Source organism: Muscardinus avellanarius, assembly GCF_963383645.1.
Source record: "Muscardinus avellanarius genome assembly, chromosome: 12".
Lineage (NCBI taxonomy): Eukaryota > Metazoa > Chordata > Mammalia > Rodentia > Gliridae > Muscardinus > Muscardinus avellanarius.
Window position 1 is genome coordinate 15,593,775 of NC_137798.1, and position 17,753 is coordinate 15,611,527.

Sequence of the window (17,753 nt, forward strand, 5' to 3'; positions counted from 1 at the left end):
TAAAAAATCAATTAAAATTTAAAAAGTGGAAAAATGTATTCTTTAGCTGAGCATGGTGGCACATGCCTATACTTGGGAGGCTGAAACATGAGGAAAATAGGTTCAAGGCCAGCCTCAGCAATTTAGCAAGCCCCTCGGCAACTTGGTAAGACTTTGTTTCAAATTCAGAAATAAAATGGACTAGGTTTTCAGAGGTAGAATTTCCCTGTGTTCAATCTCCAGTACATTCCCCCACTCCACAATCCTATTATTTAACAGTGTGGAAAAAGTCACATCAGTAACCCCATCCTGAAGGATGGCCAAATTACTGTCTAATTTGTGAGTATCTAGTCACGGATCCTTGGGTCTCCTTCCTGCCTGTGCTGTCTCTCTTTCTTTTAGGAATTATTTATTTAACTTGCACCATGAGACAGGCTTTGTGCTGGATACCAAAGAAAGCAAAAGAAGTAAAGGGTTGCATTCATAATCTAGTGAGAAAATATGACCATCAAGTAAGTGAAATATACCTGCAAATACACACTGCATGTGTGATAAAAATGATTTGGAAATAATAATAATAATAATAATAATAATAATAATAATAACAATAATACAGGTAATTGGGAAGCCAGCAAGTAATTCTATTGAGGAAGGAGTCAGTTAAGGCTTTCAAGAATGTGATATCATTGCTATACTTCAGTATTGCTCCTTCTTCTTCTTGTATTTTGGCACTGAGGATTGAACCCAAAGGTATTTTCTCTGAGCCACACCCTCAGCCCTTTATCTTTAGTTTTGAAACAGGGTCTCCCTAAGTTGCTGAGAGTCTCAATAAATTGCGGAGGCTGTTTTTGACACTGTAATCCTCCTGCTTCAGCCTTCCAGGTACTGGAATTACAGATATGTGCTACCATGTTCTGTTCAGGTATGCTCTGTTTAACTCCAGTAACCAGAGATAAAACTCTGGGAGTTTCAGTACCGTCCAGGAAGTTGAAGTACTTGTGGTTCTCACAGTAAATTATTCTGGCATTTGAAAATCCTGTTTGCTATTCCCATCCTATGATCATCACCAAATTTGTGCTGCACATTGTCTCTAGGCAGATGGAGGTCATAGAAAAATTAAGAGATGACGTTCTCCTAGAGATTTGTGATTCTTACTGACATAATAAAAGCCCTGAGGCCCACTGTGGTAAAGAAATCTGTCTTTTTATTATTGTATCCAGTTTCTTAATTCATTTGGCCATATGACACCCATATCTCTGGAGATCTGTCGCCAATTTTGGTGATACAAGTGTCCCATAACTTATCATTTAGGAAACGCTAGAAAAATGAATGTGACTGAATTCATATATAGTTGAGGACCTAGAAAAACAAGGGAACAAGAGTTAAAGTATGAGGGCATAAACTTTTATTTATCCTTGAACCCCTTGTAATAAGACAGACTTTTCTACTAAGACATTTTGTAGGGCTCTGAGACTTGGGGGACTAACTTTGAAATTAAAACAAAAATAAATCAAGATAGGAGACAGAGCAGTAGAATAGTGGAAGGGCGACAGGGGAGGGAGGGAGAGAGGGAAGGGTAAGCATGGGGAAGGAAAACATCAAATAAAAAAGATGCTAGGTATATAAATGTATCACTACGAATCCCACCACCATGTATAAGAGGGGTGGTGGGAGGGAGAGATGGATAAAGAGCACCAGACCACGTGACACTGTGTTTATGTATGAACACATCTCTGAGAATCTCACTGGGATGTACAATTACAAGGTGCCAAATAAACATTTTTTTTTTTAAAAATGTGTTTGTTCTTCAGCAAAGCCTGGAGTTTCCACAGAGTTCTAGGTTATGATACCTGACTGATGTCTTCATTAGCCATAGAGTCCCATGAGTCCTTCCTCTAAAGGCTCTAGCAGGGTATCTGGTGAGCAAAATATCTGTAAAGGCAGAAATGATGCCTTTGTATTTTGAGTACATTTTAGAGTAGGAAATGTTGCTCGACAGAAACCCAGACAGACAGAAGGTTGAAATATACTGTGTGCGTATATGTCTCTATCGCTTCATTATGCTGTACAATTACAATGGACCAATAAAAGTATATTAAAAAAAGACAAAACAAACTTCAAATGACAGATATATATTTTGTGGACAAATAACACCAGACATGGACTCCTTACTCAAACAGTAAGGCTGTGATTTCTATTGTCAGGGAAATGCAAACTCCTTGACAATCTTGTGTGAAAAACTTGCGCAAGCATCCAAGAGCCCTGGTCTGACTGTCATAGCCATAAAGACAATCGGGAGAAAGGGAGCTGTTGCTATTAAATGGATATTTCACATTCAGTTTTGGCTCCTTGCAACTAACCCTTAAGGAACAGGAGAGTGAAGTTTTCATTTTTCTGAGTCTTGGGTCTGAAAGATATAAATGTGTGGCTGGTGTGTGGGAGTGAATGTCTTAAGTATTAAATTCTACTATCCACAGCTTAATTTCGTTCTGTTGATCTCAATTCATCATGGTGACTTATATTCTAGAAGAAAATCATATGCTAGAGGGAAATTATATGCTAGAGGGAAATCTGCAAAGATGGGGTTTTGAATTTTTCTGGACATTACCCATATGCATGTAAAGTGGACACTCATTGTTGGGAGGGGGGAAGGGACAGTGGGGGGAGGGCACCAAGCACAGTCTGAATGTATGCCGATTTCAATATGGTCCACATGAAAATAAATAAATAAAAAGTAAAATAAATAAGTAGATTCTTTTCCATTGGTTCTATAAAAATATGGAAGCTCAGTTTCTAATTGTTCCTATTTGACCTGCAGCATAGTCTAGGACCCTCTAGTCTCATCTTCCAGATGCTCCATTTAGACTGGTACAAATTAGGAGAAAATAATTGGTAAAAATAAAAGTGGGGACAGGTTATTTCCTGCCCACCCAATTAAATATTTCAATCCCTCAGTTGTAGGACTATGGAGAAGTTGGCTGTTAAGGTTAAGGATGCCAGCAGGGTGATATTCCCTCAATGCTCAGCCCTGTTCTAGCTGATATTTTCATAAGGACTTGAAATAACAAAGGCATAATGCATGTTTTTCAAATATGTGGTTGAACTAAAGCTTAAAGTTATTTCATTAGATGACAAAATATGGCTTCAGTGAGATCCTGTCAACATGGGTCAACATTTGCGGGCCAAGATGGTCAAGAGAAAACAAAGTGGCCTGCATTCATGATAAACATTCATATTTGTGTTCACCACAAAGTGCCGGATGGTGGTAGTGTGCCTTAACGATACTAAATTTTAAAAAGCTCTGAGGCTTTGTTTGCTCTCAAGTTTAACATAATTTAATAACTGATGAAACAATCACCAAAGTTTACAAAATCTGATCATGCAGATAGACCAAGTCGAAGGTGTGATTAAGCAAGAATGTTTTCCACTGGTTATAACACATCTGGAACATCAGGTTGATTCTGAGGCTTCATATTTTACAAGAAATATGAAAAACTATAGGGAATCCAAGTTCAGTGAGGTCTAGAGTTTTGTGAGGTCTAGAGGGCATGTCATTCAATAAATAGCCGCAGAGATTGCTTCAACGTCTGAAAGACTGTCACATGGAAAAGGAATTAAAATTATTTTAGAGTGGCTCAAAGGACAGAAGGAGAACAAGGACATAGCTAAGAGTAACAGATTTTGGTTTAATATAAAGAAGAGATTTTGGCTTAATATAAAGAGAAGCTTTCTAATAATAGTGCATCTTGTCTACGGCCATACCACCTGCATGTGCCCGATCTCGTCTAATAATAGTGCATCTTAAAAATTAAAAAAGTTACTTGTGAGCTAGTGAGCTTCTGTCAGTGGCCATGATCCAGTGATGGCCAAGAAGATCATGTGCCAACAACACTGTAGCCAACATCCCTCATTCTGAAGAGGCAAGGTGTTGGACCTAGTTACCAGTTCTGGGCTTCTAGAATCCTTTTCACCTCTTTGAACCTCTGCCCTTTACAATGTGCTAGAAAGTGCATTTCTTCCCTCTTCTCTGCAATATGATTTCTTGTGTAATGAGTCAACCTTTCAGGGAAGCAGCTCATTCCTCTATAGACTAGTAGCAGAGATCTTCATACTGGCTGTGGCGTTGTAAAGATATAATTAAGTACTCTTACCTGAAAAGAACTTTGTGAATGTCAGAATTCTTTCTACTTGTCAGAAAATATGTTTAATGGGCAGAATCATTCCCCAAACTTGAGTCTTGTTTTTCTCCTAACCACCAGCCTCTGTCTCAAGTAGTTTACTAAACATTTATATTCATGTCCTGCCAGCATCCTTAACTCCATCATGACATGGCCCTCTGCCTGACTTACTTTACTTCTTAGTAGACGCAGGCTTCCTCAGCCCCGAGTTCACCTGCACCCCTTCTTCCTCTTGTTCCTGTTCAGCTGCCAGGTTCCAGTGACTCTCCCTTTATTACATCAGTCATAACATCTTAAACTTTCCACGTCCATAGTTTCCATCTTGGTAATAGATCTCATCATCTCATGAATTAAATAACTGCAACTGATCCACCTCTATGACTATAATATTGAACAATAAAATTCACTTTATACTTTCCTATAAGATTTTTATTATTTTTTAAAGGATCTTTCTTTCTTTCTTTCTTTCTTTCTTTCTTTCTTTCTTTCTTTCTTTCTTTCTTTCTTTCTTTCTTTTTGGTGGTACTGGGGTTCCTGGAAGCCCTTCCACCTCCGGGCTACACTCCCAGACCTATTTTATATTTTTTATTTGGAAACAGGTTCTCTTAGGCCAGCACGGCTGGCTTCGAACCTGCGCAATCCTCCTTTCTCCACCTCCCAAGCGCGGGGATTGCAAGCATGCACCACCACGCCCGGCTTCATCCTATATTTAAATAATTACTAAGAGCCTATAGTGTACCCTTGGATTTTTCTGTAATACTTTTTCATATATTATAAGAAAATTATAAAATATAGTAGGGTTTAAGGCTTAGGGAATTTGGGGGAAGAGAGTGGCATGGTACTCCAGGTAATGGAGGGGAAATACCAGCAAAGCTTGAATGGAAAGATAGGGGAGGAGGAAGACTGAACTTGATTAATGAGGGTCTACATCCGAATATGTGTAAAATTATGAATATGGCATGGTTACCCTGGACAATCATTGGTGGGAGGGGGGAAGGGAAAACAGGGGCGGGGGGTGAGAGGGCACCAAGTATAGTTTAAATGTATACCACTTATGTTCAATAAAGAAAAAAATTTAAAAAAAGAAATACATACTTCTGAAATGGCAGAATAAAGCTTACTGTAAGTTTATCATACACTTGAGTTAAACAAAATAGTTCTTCATATAATATTATTTATGGATTTGCCATGACTCAATTATTTGAGAAATTCCAATAACTCAGTTCTAGTTGAAATACATTAATTGGATTGGGGAGGGCCACTCTGATAAAATCAAAGATGAGAATGTGGATTCTATTATGAAATAAAACTTTCAGCACATGATGTTTTCAAAATCACACATGGGTCCTCTTTCGTAGAATAGACCGAGGGCACCAAAGGACTTCTGTGCTTTCCACCCAGACATTTCCCTTCATCCTCATTTTACAGTGCCTCAGTGTACCAACACCCTGATAAATTCAGTCTGGTCCTCACAGTGGTCGAGTCTCGGCTCCAAGCTCTCTTGGGCCTTTCCACAGTCAAGATTTTCCTTCCTGTTTATGTTCATGTCACTAGGCTTTACCCAAGAAAAACTTCCCAGGAGCAAGGGAACTCAGTGCATCCTTCAGGACCACTCAGCTTCTCCTGAGCTCATGGCTTCTACTGGTTTCTCCCCACTAAATCCTTATCACTTCTCATCTGTGCCCTTCAGTCAATGTTTATATCGTGCTGCTCTGTTTCTTCCACTGTTGTAAGTGAACGCATACCACTATGCAATTTTCAGTATTCCTCTATTATCTTTTTATCTAGACTAGATTTTCTTGGACTGTTTTTCAAAGAAAAATCTCAGGTAATACTGCAGAACCTTAAGAGATTGTGTCTGTATGGTGAGAATGTGCTCTGCTCGGTAAAATGAAAGGGCAGAAGGACTTCAACCATGGTTTGGGAAAGAGCTGATTCTAACAGCTTCCCTAAGAAAGATTGAAGGGTTTATTAGGAAAAGAAGAAAAACACTGGTTGTCAGCAGAATATAGGAGGATCTTGGGTTTAATGGTGGAAAAGGATCGGTCATAATGAGTCAGTCCAGGTATGCTTGCACATGTTTGTAATTCCAGTAATTGGGAGGCTGAGACATTAGAATTATAGGTTCTAGGACAGGCTCAGTGAGTAGTGAGACTCTCATCAACTTAGCGAGACCCTGTTTCAAAATAAAAAATAAAATAGGGTGGAGGTGTAGCTCAGTATAATTTGGTATAATTCCCTAGGGTTCAACCCCCAGGACCAAAATATCTATCACCACCACCACCACCACCACCAAAAAACAAAATGAGTCAGTTCTCACATGATATGAAAGTTGAGGTTTATAAAGAGTTTTCTACACAAAAACTGTGTTGATTGCTTTGTATTTGATAATTTATTTAATTTTCCCATAATAGTCACTTAAGTGGCATTATTATGCACACAGAAAACTAAGTTGCATGCTTATATTTTTATCTCCCAATAATGCCCTATCTTGGTATTCTACTTATCAGTAGAATAGTTTTAAATATTTATTTAAGCACGCATTTATATCCATCTGCTAACATTTGTAAAGGCTTCTACTGCAGACACATTAATAGATGGGCTTCCCTGGTGTCAGGGTGGGTGGGGAGGAGCGCTATTCTATCAGGATCGTGGGGGTGGAAAGAGCTGAGTATAAAGTATCACTTTCATTATTTTGAAAGATAACTGGAGATTTTTTTTCTCTGTTTCTTGTATTCTCCATGAAACTGAAGAAAATAAAGCACTTCAGACTTGGCAGTGATTTGTGACAAGAAAATAATACAGCTAAATAAAAAGTCAGGATAAATATTGACTGCGTGGTTAGCAGGCCACTCTTTTACGGTGCCAATAAAATTTTCTAAACTCCATATTTTCTAAAATTCTCATATTTGCCATATATTGTTGATCTTTCACAAGCTATTTCTATAGACTTCTGGGAACATGCTAATGGGTCTTTTCAATATTGCAAGAAGAATTTTCTTTTTATGTGTATGTGTGTGTGTGTTTTAGTAGCAATTTAACATCTTTATTTAGTTTTAGCCCTTGTATCATACTTCTGGCAAATCCAAGACAGTTCATTTTGCAAACTTAGATAAAAGCATAACCCACCTTTAACCATGAAGGCATTTTTTTGTAAATTATTTGACAGATGTTAAAATTATTTTTATAAGAACTAGAGTTCTCTTTTATTTACTTTTAAAATTTTATTGGTGAAAAATAATTATATGTAATAGTAAGATTCAAAGCAATACATTTATATATACATATAACATCTTGGGTCTAGATCCCTTCTAACCCTGTTCAACTACTGTCTGTCTCCCCACCCCTACTTTTTTTTTCAGTAATGGAGACTAAACACAGGAGCATTTAAACTCAGAGGTATACTCTCAGCCCGCTTTAATTTTTGGTTTGAAACAGGGTCTTTATAAGTTGCTGGGAGTTTTACTAATTGCTGAAGCTGGCCTCAATCTGGGGTCCTCCTGTCTCAGCCTCTCAGTTACTGAGATTACAGGTGTGCACCGGCACTCCTGGCTCACTACTCCTTTTTTCCTTCCCCTTATGAGCTAATAGTATTAGTAGCGATTCCTTTGGTCTGTTTCCTTCCTCAAGCCTCCTTTACCCTGTCCTCTCTCTCCACTGATCTGCTTCTGCTACTTCATTAATCTCATTTCTTATTATAATAAACTTAATTTTCCCTTATATCACCCCCCCTCTCTTTGTTCATTCACATGTGGGCAGTCCCGTCCCCTACCCTTGGCCAGTGTGCATCACGCTGCTATAAACATGGTCTGCATGGAGAACTATAGTGCAGCTATCTTTTATACAAGAATTCAGAATATATACTCCTTCCCGTAACATATCTTGTTTTCCTTTTGCTGACAAAATGAAGTTGAGATTTTTTACCTTGGTGTTTTTCAGCTTTTAGATTAAATCCAATATTCCTCTTTTAAACCCTGGGATACTCAACCAATCGTGATGAGTCTCTGCACCTGAAGTTTTTAGGCTGACTGACATCTCCTTTCATATCACTCGTGTTTTCTCTAGCTTTACACTGCCTTTTCCCAGTGGTCTTTCTCTCTTCATCCTCTAAGTTTCAAAATGTCTTTTGGGAGAAGCTTTACCTTAGACACCCAGAGAATATTCATCTTTTCATTCTGTTGCGCTCTGTTCAAATTCAATAAAATGCCAATAAAGTTCTTTATTCTATTGATTATAGATGATTTTGTTTCTAAATCAAAGGCAGTAAACTCTTAAATCTTTAACAATCCTCAAATTATTTCATGATGGAATTTTAAATATACCTAGAAATGCTGGGTAGTTGGATTTTTTCCTACCTTTCCAATTTCATTCATGCATCTGAACACGGCGTGCCGTAATGTACGTTGTAGATGTATTTGACATCATGTAGTAGTAAAATTATCTAAAAGTGACAATCTATTTCATTATTACTATATTTTTATATACAGTAAGCTCTCAAATAATAATTGTGATACTTTAAGCTAGATACATTATTTTGTTCTTCCCACAGTAAGTTTTTAATAGTGTAAAAACTATATGTGCAGTGATAAAAAAACAAAGATTCTCTGAAGCAGTCGCTAAAATTGTATAGTGGATAACAGGCTAGGACAGGTCTTTAGTCAGGGTAGGAAACTCAGAGGCTTAAGACAGGGCTATTTGCAAGAAATGGTGTAATTTAAAATTGAATAAGAAGATAATAAATTGCTTCTAAAGCTGTATTTGAATTTGCATTAAACTTTCTCCTTTATACCAAGAAATGCAGATTTCTAGAAGACCCTGACTCACATGTTTGTTACTTTTAGATAATTTCACTACTACATGATGTCAAATACATCTACAACATACATTATGGCAGGCCGTGTTCAGATGCAAAAAAAATGAATGATTGTCGGGGAGAGATTGGCAAGGTAGAAAAAATCTAACTCCCCAGCATTTCTATGTATATTTAAAATTCCATCATGAAATAATTTGAGGATTGTTAAAGATTTAAGAATTGTTCTCAGTCTTTAAATTCATGCTGAAGTCAGAACAGCTCCTACTGGGAAAAGATTTTCTGTTTCTTTTTATAAGAAACCATTATTTCAGATATTTTCATGGCAGTTCTAAACCCTCATGAGATGGGGTTGGGACTCAAAAGCCAAACTAATGCCCCTTCAAGCTAGGCTTTCCCTGTTGTCCTTTTTATTTTGTTTAATGACAAAATAGATTGTTAGGTAACGGTCACCTTGCTACCTTTATTTTTAAATACCATAGATTTGGCTGCTTAATAAGTGAATAAAGTATATCAAAGCCATCTTATCTGTAGCAGGTCACCATAATTTCTAAAATTTATGCTATATTCTATAGTCTCGATTTATCATTGAAACGACATATGATTTCTGTGAAAAAATAGCTGCAGCCCAATGAAAGTTTTACATTTAAAAGAATTAATATTTAGCAGGGCATGGTGGCCCATACCTGCAACCCCAGTACTTGGAAGGCTGAGACAGAAGCATCTCAGGTTTGAGGCCAGCCCCAGAAACTTAGCATGACCTTGTTTCAAAATAAATATTAAAAAGTGTTAGGAGTATAGTTCAGAAATAGAATGCCCTTGGGTTCAATTTCTAGTACCATACACATTAAAAAAAAAAAGAATTAACACTGCATCAATACCTATAGAGAAGGTGATTTTAAACTAACTAGAAAATAATCTATGCAATTTAAATATGACATTCTAATATACGTTTTACTTATACTCTGTAAATATTTAGTGAAATAATGTGACGTGGACTCACGAACACTAACTTTAGAATTTGAGGTCCTTTCTCAGGACTCCAAGTTACTACAGTACTCTAGCCTTGAATACAACTCTAAACCTCCTCTTCAACTATGAAGAAATATGAGCGGTCATTCTTGACCTCTCTGTCATACAAGATGTTCATAAGCATCAGTGTGTGCCCATGAGAAAGATTTGACAAATTTGAGATGCTATTTCAGCTTATATTGTGCAAATTCCATAAAATTCTCCTCTATTTCCCACCTTTTCATTGCCAGCCTACTTGATTTAACTGAGCTAAAGGTCTAAGGATCATCTCTTCGGCTGCCTCTGAGACTTAGCCCAGATGGCACCTGCTGCACTGGTCCATGGACATCTTTCTTGGAAGTCTCTGCTTATATTATAGTGCTTTCTTTTCTGGGCCCCAGAAACTGAAAATATTTAGTTTTTGAAGTTAATTTTTTAAAAAGTAGTGTCATTTCTTCTCTTGAATCCCTTTGTAGTCAACATCAGAATTATTGCTTGGAAGGCGGGATGGGGAGGTAACAGGGTGGGGATTGGGTAAGGGCTAATTGGGTGATGTGTGCATGTATGTCTCCACCAGCTTTTATCCCATTAAGATGTATGGATAAAATGCACCAATAAAAAATAATAAAAAGAATTATTGCTTGGTAGAAAAGTCAGGAAGCAAACCTCAGAGAAAAACAAGAAAGTCTCGGCTCTCACGAGCTAATGACAGAAACTCTCAAAAGCATATGGACAGACTACAGGGTCAAGAGAATCCTCAGCAGGCACCACAGTTGTAATATTGAGGTCTCTAGAGAACTGATGTCAGGAAAGTTAGGGCTTCGCACAGCTGGAGATCGGACCTCGGGATTGAGAAGACCAGAATCAGTCTCTCGTCCTAGAACATCGAGATAATGATATGATCCCCTTAACCAGCTCTTGAATAGCAGGTAGTAGTTGTGTCCCTGAAGAACAAAGCAAGTGTCTGGTGGCTGAGACTGAATTAAAAGATTTTCACAAATGACCTAACAGGAAGAGAAGATATTTGAGCTGTCAAGATGTAGATCAAAGGGATTTGCTTGGGGATCAAGACCGCCTCAGAGTTGGGAGAGAACTCAGCCTGCAGGTGGTGGGTCTGTGTCCCCACCAAGAACAATCAGAAAAATACTGGTGTTGGAGCCAGGAGCCAGATCAATCAGTACATTGAATGTGACTATTTATTTTCACAGAACACATTTCCCTACTTGTGTAGTCATGAATTATCTGCATAATATCTTAAAGAGCTGAATTAAAATGTAAACAATTTACTATTTCTTTTCCATAGGACACGTGAGAAGCTTTATTTTTTTTCCACAAGCACTTTCTTTAATGTAACCATTATTATTCCCATGACATTATATTGAAAATAATATTTGAAAATAAGACTTGCAAATTATTTTTAAAAATTAGTTTTGAATTCTTTCCATACTTTAAGTGTGGTTCATTTGTCTGAAAATTTTTCTTGAAAAATTAGCATATTTTCAGACAAAATTCTTGCTTCTTCCTTTGAAACTGTGTTTCTGTAACTCACTGACTATATTTACACTCCCCAGTTACCACAAAGTGCTACCAAATTCCCACCTCAAAACTTTCATTTTGTGGGTTTTAACACTGAAGTAGCAAAAGATGGCTTTATATTAAATGTTGAAACAGCAAAACAAAATTTACGTGGTGACCATTTTGTGAAGATTATACCACAGTATCTGTTTCTATCTAGTGGAATTATCCTGTGCTCTGTGAATAACTTTAGTAGCTAACAGGTTTTCTTTTTTTGCTATAGTCTTCATACATCTGGAATATAAAAATTTCTTCCAGTGAAAAGCGGAAACATTGGACAAATTTTGGATTTCAGAAAAGTGAACTTACTTCACTTTTCTGACCTTTAACAAATGTTCACATATCAAGTGTATGTGTGCAGATAAAAGGAATGACTAGAAAACAGCTAACTTAACTGATATCTCGAGATTTGCCCACATTTAGCTCACAATAGAGTAACTTTTGGGCAAGTTTTGACTATGGAAAATGAATGCACATAACACAAGACCTTTGAATTTTCAGCATAAGATAAAATTGTTGTATTACTAGAAAAGAGCAGGAGATTGATATTTTAAAAATGATTTCAATGAGCATAGAAACATAAAAATTCTGTTAACCTAAAACCCACTTCCAGTATGTATTTATAGAGATATCTTTCTTTCCCTCTCTCTCTTTTTTTTTTCTTTCTTTTTTTTTTTTTTTTGCGGGTCTGAGGATGAAATCCAGGAGCATTCTACCTTTGAGCTACACCTCCAGCTGTATTTTTTATTTTTAAGTCTTTATTTTATTTTATTTAAACAGGGTCTCACTAAGTTGCGGACGGCCTCACTAAGTAGCTGAGGTTGGCCACGAACCGCGATCCTCTGGTCTCAGCCTCCCAAATGCTGGGATGACAAGCGTGTGCCACCACGCCTGGGCTATATGTCTTTCTTTTAAAACAGATATTTTAACAATTTTCATATACTTTTTTTAGGAAAAAGCAAAGGAAGGAATATAAGAACAGTGTAATACACATACATCAGGAGATAGTGTGGGCTTGATCTGCCATACTTAGGAATGCATTACTCAGCCACCTCCTATATCCACAGCTGGTGCAGGTTTACAGAAACACAGTGCGGGTGCCTGACTCTGGGGTGCGGGGGCTCTCTGGATGTGTGTGCAGAGGCGCTGTAATCTTACCTTGATAGTAGCCAGGACCACATCCATTACAGCACACTGTCTTGGTGTCAGACCCTTGGTGTCCTCCCTAATCATATGCTCCTGTGAAAGAGGTTGACAGTCGCTTACAACATAGTCAGCTCAAAAAGCTATGTCATTCCCACATGCAAACACTTATTTGAAACGTTATCTTTTAGTGGATGGGTGCATTTAAAATGATTATTTTGTCATACATTTCATAAATATCCATTTTATCAAATGAAGAAATGCTGAATGTCTATTTAAACGGCAGTACTTTTACAAAGATGTGGTTTTATTTTCACTACAAGTATGTATGAAGAAACCTGAAAAATATGTGACAAGCCCTTCTCACCATAAGCCCCTCTTTGCATTCTGTCACAATGAGGGATGTCAAAAACAAAAGGGAAGGAATAAATGGCTCCTCCCAATTACGCCTTATTTGTCCATTTTGAATATAACGGCCCGGCTTTATTCTCTTTCTCATCTTCGTAATGCTTACAATTTACTGGGAAGAGCACAAGAGGGTTAAATGAATTTGGATGTGGAGAATTTCAATTTTTTATAACTTAAATATTTCAGACTGGTTTTAAAATTGATCTTCTTACTTTACAATGGACTTTTCTTATTGTTTACTGTGGTCTATCTCCACCATCATTCGAGTGATGATTGAAAGAGAAAATAATAAAGAAAATAGGAATTTGTCTAAAATAAAATCTTTTTAAATTTGTGATCCTCTGACTTTATACCATCTCACCAGGGGTGATACTATATTGTTAACAACATTCAACACATATTCATGGAGTGCTTATTATGTGACATGATTGTTTTAGAAAATTAGTCGGTCACAAAAAGTAAAAAATTGGATGCTTTCCCTACTATGTGTAAGCTAGGGAGAAAAATGGTCATTGGAATAATTCTAGACAAGAAAGGAGAAACTATAGATCAGGAAATAAGGGGACCTATCTGAGGGGGATGGAGGGGAAGGGAAACTCCCTAAGGCACATGATGTACATTCACAAACATCAAAGTCAATCACTAAGCCAAACATGAGCAGGAGGGAGGGGATGTGCATGTCTGCCTCCACCATCTTGTACTCCATTAAGATGTATGACTCCAATGCACCAATAAAAAAATTAAAAAAGAAATGTATTGTTCATGCAAAAGAAAACTTTTGTCTTTCTGGAACCTGCTTATATCTGTGCCTCTGTGTGAAGTGGAGAAAAAACCCCATGTATGGACGCAGGTGTGAGGGTGCGTGGCTTGATTAATAGATCAGTGCTTTGGCCAGGGATAAAATCAGTCGCTTTCCATGAAGGCCAGCTCCCAGTCAGCATGTGTGGTTGGCCAGTGGGCTGGGCTTCATTCTCAGCCCTTACTTGCCCCCTTAGCTGGGGAATGTTGCCCCAGGGGCTTGTCTTTCTGTCCTTTTTCTTTTCTTTTTCTATTATTCCGTCACTGCCAGGAGTTGTTAGAGATCATCTCTACGTTTGTTTTACCCACTTCCTCAGCGTTTAGAGTCTCTCTTGACAACTGTCGTTTACTAGGCATTCAATATATTATTGGTAACCAAGTTGTATTTCCTTGTAGGGTTCAAAATGCTTAAATAAATGATTGAATGAAATCATTATCTTTGCATATAGTTGAAAACAAGAAGAAATGCTTTATAGATCCATGATGTATCGTTCTTTGATATAGGAATTCAAATTTTAACATGTGAGTTCAATTAAATATTTTTAAACATAAATATTAAATACCCACTGAGAATCAATGAGTAAGAAAAAATGCTTCCTAAATTATAGGGGAAATGTTTTAAGACAAATAAGTGCAAATATTTTATATCACATATGTTTCTCATTTCATAAGTTGACATTTTTAATGTAATCACTTTAACAGATACTAATAAATAATATATGTTGTTACCATGAAAATGTAATTTTTGCTAGAAATAACTTTCTTGGATTTAACGACAGCTCATTCACATAAGGGGATCTTTGGGAGAGGATAGTAATGAATTATTGTCCAAGTGAAGGGCTTGAAGTAATCTCAGTGTCAGGTTTTTTGTTTTTGTTTTTGTTTTTTTGTTTTTTGTTATTTTTTGGTGGTACTAGGGTTCCTAGAAACCCTTCCACCTCCGGGCTACACTCCCAGACACCTATTTTTTATATTTTTATTTGGAAACAGGATCTCTTAAGCCAGTGAGCCTGGCTTCGAACCTGCGTGATCCTCCTGTCTCTGCATTCCAAGTGCGGGGATTACAAGCGTGCGCCACCACGCCTGGCTCAGTGTCAGGTTTTTTATCAAGTGTTTTTGATGCTGTATTAATGGTCCATTTGTGAATTTACTTTTATTTTTTTCAAATAAATTGGGTCTTATTAAATAATGTTAGGCATATTAGTATACATTCATATACACTTCATATACAATATGAAGTTCCAGAGAATGAAGTAAACACAGCATATATAAAATTAATGAATATATACTGGTTAAATGATTTACTTCTATAATGGTCTGGATTGGAATGTCCTCCGAGCCCTCACAGAAATAAGATAGAAATGTTGGAATACAGCTTGGTTACTAAAAAGGTGAGTAACTGGGTCTTGAAACATTGTTGGAATCTCTAATCAGGCAGTCATGAAAAATCAGTTTGCCCTGAACTATACAATTTCATGCAACAACAAATTCCCCCTTTGCTGTCTTAGCATGGCTTTCTATCACTTGAAACTGAAACAGCTCTAGCTGATATAACATTCAGCTCAGGAAGCTGAAGCCTAGGGAGATGGAGTGTGTTTCATAATCCCACACAGATGGTAGACACACGGTCAGGGTCATTTCTTTTGTAATGAGACCATGCTGTTTCACCTTCATGGTTTTATATGAGAAACTTCAGCACTGTATAAATCCATTTTTTTTCAAGTAGGTTCCAGAAATCTTAGGGAAGTAATAAAAGGAATAAATAAAGGGATAGGATCTGAGATGAAAAAAAGCAATAGCTTGGTAGTGATATCTACCTTCTGTTTTCCCTCTTAACCATCATTAGCACTGAACATCTGTGAGAAACAATTTTAGGTGATGGTTGTGTCTTTTAGATAATTTGCTTTAATATTTTTCTCTTGAAGAAGGTAGAAAATATAGGTGAAAAAATAGAACACTGAAATTATAAGGCACATATGTTACCTCAGTAAATAATTATGCAAATTTATCTCCTCTCCTAAGGCCCACCCCGTGTTGCGAATACCAAAAAGTACTAATGATATCAAATTATGAACTACCAGCTAGGAACTATCCTGTGTAGTTTCCAAGCAAAGATAATGTATGTTATTTATTCTCACAACAATCCTATGAACCAAGTGTTAACATTTTTTTTTTGCATTTTACAAATTCCATATATAAAAATGGGACAGGTTAAATGCTTTGCTTCAGGAGACATAATTTGAAAAAAATTTGAACCAAAATCATTTGTGTCTGGAACTCTCTCCCATAATTATATTCTAGTGGGTGGAAAAAGAATAGGAACATGTATTCTAACCGGCCAAGTTCCTATCTTAGAGAGATAGGGACTGAGGTTCCCTGTATTAATTCAAATTTTGGATACTCTCAAATGATAATTAAGAGTATGGTTATTTCATCAATACTCCCCACTTATAATGGGTTGAATATGTTCACGAGTTCAGCTCTGCTTTGATGCAGTTTGTTTTCCTATATTGTGTTTCTTGACTGAAAGATTTCTCTAGGCGTCACTGGATTTCTCTATGGTGTTCAATTTTTGCCTTTGTTCATGCAAACCAGTTTGACATATGAAAGAAAATATATTCTCTAATTTGTTTCCAAAGTCATAGTGCTGCAGGCCATAATACAAAGTTAGGAATTCTTAAAGCCAACCGTGAGATCGCAGATAGGCATCTTCTTAATCCTGCCATGCTAGACACCACTACTGGTTGGAAGATGATTTCTTGCAAAGCTGTGGTTAGCTCACTACTTTTTACAGGCAAATGGTTTCCTTATTCTTATTACCTTCAGTTTGGACAACTGTCCAAGATCTTTAGCTGCGATGAAAATCATCTGAGGTCCCTAGAAAAATACAGAGAAAAAGAAAAGAAGACTTTGTCTTAAGACCTTTATTATTAGTCCCAGTAGAAAAATGGTCCGTAGAGAATTTTATTTTCATTATCATATTTGTGGATTTTATGTTAGATGTCCTTAATTGGTTTGGTTTAAAGATGAGATAAAGATATCTAATAACTTGGAAGTGTAACAGTCCCCAGGTCCTCGGAGGTGTCTAACTTCTAAGAGTCTTAAGTTTGGGTTAAGTTTGGTTACTAGCTAAGGTAACCAGTTTAATGCAGCGTGTGGATTAAACTCTAATTATTTTTAGCAGAGGGAATGATTTCCTCTCTCCACTACTTTCAAATAAACCTATGCAAAATTACAAGTTACAAGGCTGAAAAAGGTGTAGCTGCTCTTCCTGAAATGCAGTCAAATCAACCACAGACCCACTCTTTTAATCTCTCGCTTACCTGGAAGCTTTCTCTAGAACCTAAAGTCCCTGGGGAAAATAATTTGAAAACAATGAAATATACCATTCAAAGGCTTACTAGAATATCTGTTGGTGTATATGCTGGAAGAGCACTATACTTGGCAAAATTCACTAAAAGCTTGGAACGTTTTCACAGTAAGTAAAATCAGCTATTCTGGAATACTGTTCTCTTTTTATTGTTGCTGGGTAATTAAAGACTGCCGTGGTTCATGAGAACGGCAATCGAGGCCAATGCTCTCACAGTTTCTTGCCACCACCTAGCATACGGCCTCGTACATGTTACAAGTTAGATCTCAATGGAAAAAAATTCAAACCATCATGAGTTTTACTAGTAAATATCTCTAGAAAGAATAAAATTTTCCGGGCACTGTGGCACACGCCTATAACCCCAGTATTTAAGAGGATCATAGGAGGAGGCTGAGACAGGAGGATCGCAGGTTCAAAGATAGCCTCAGCAATGTAGTGAGACTCTCAATAACTTAATGAGACCCAGTTTCAAAATAAAAAA

The 17,753-nt window shown here is 37.0% G+C and overlaps 1 protein-coding gene across 1 annotated transcript in view; it reads right to left on the reverse strand.

Annotated features, from left to right (window-relative positions):
* UNC13C (unc-13 homolog C) overlaps positions 1–17,753 on the reverse strand; it is a gene marked incomplete at both ends in the record, with an annotated part of 469,864 nt that overhangs the window by 82,060 nt on the left and 370,051 nt on the right. The window contains 2 exons of the mRNA XM_080707444.1: positions 12,712–12,792; positions 16,723–16,779. Of these exons, the coding sequence (XP_080563570.1) occupies positions 12,712–12,792; positions 16,723–16,779 (138 nt within the window). The remainder of the gene's footprint in view (positions 1–12,711; positions 12,793–16,722; positions 16,780–17,753) is intronic.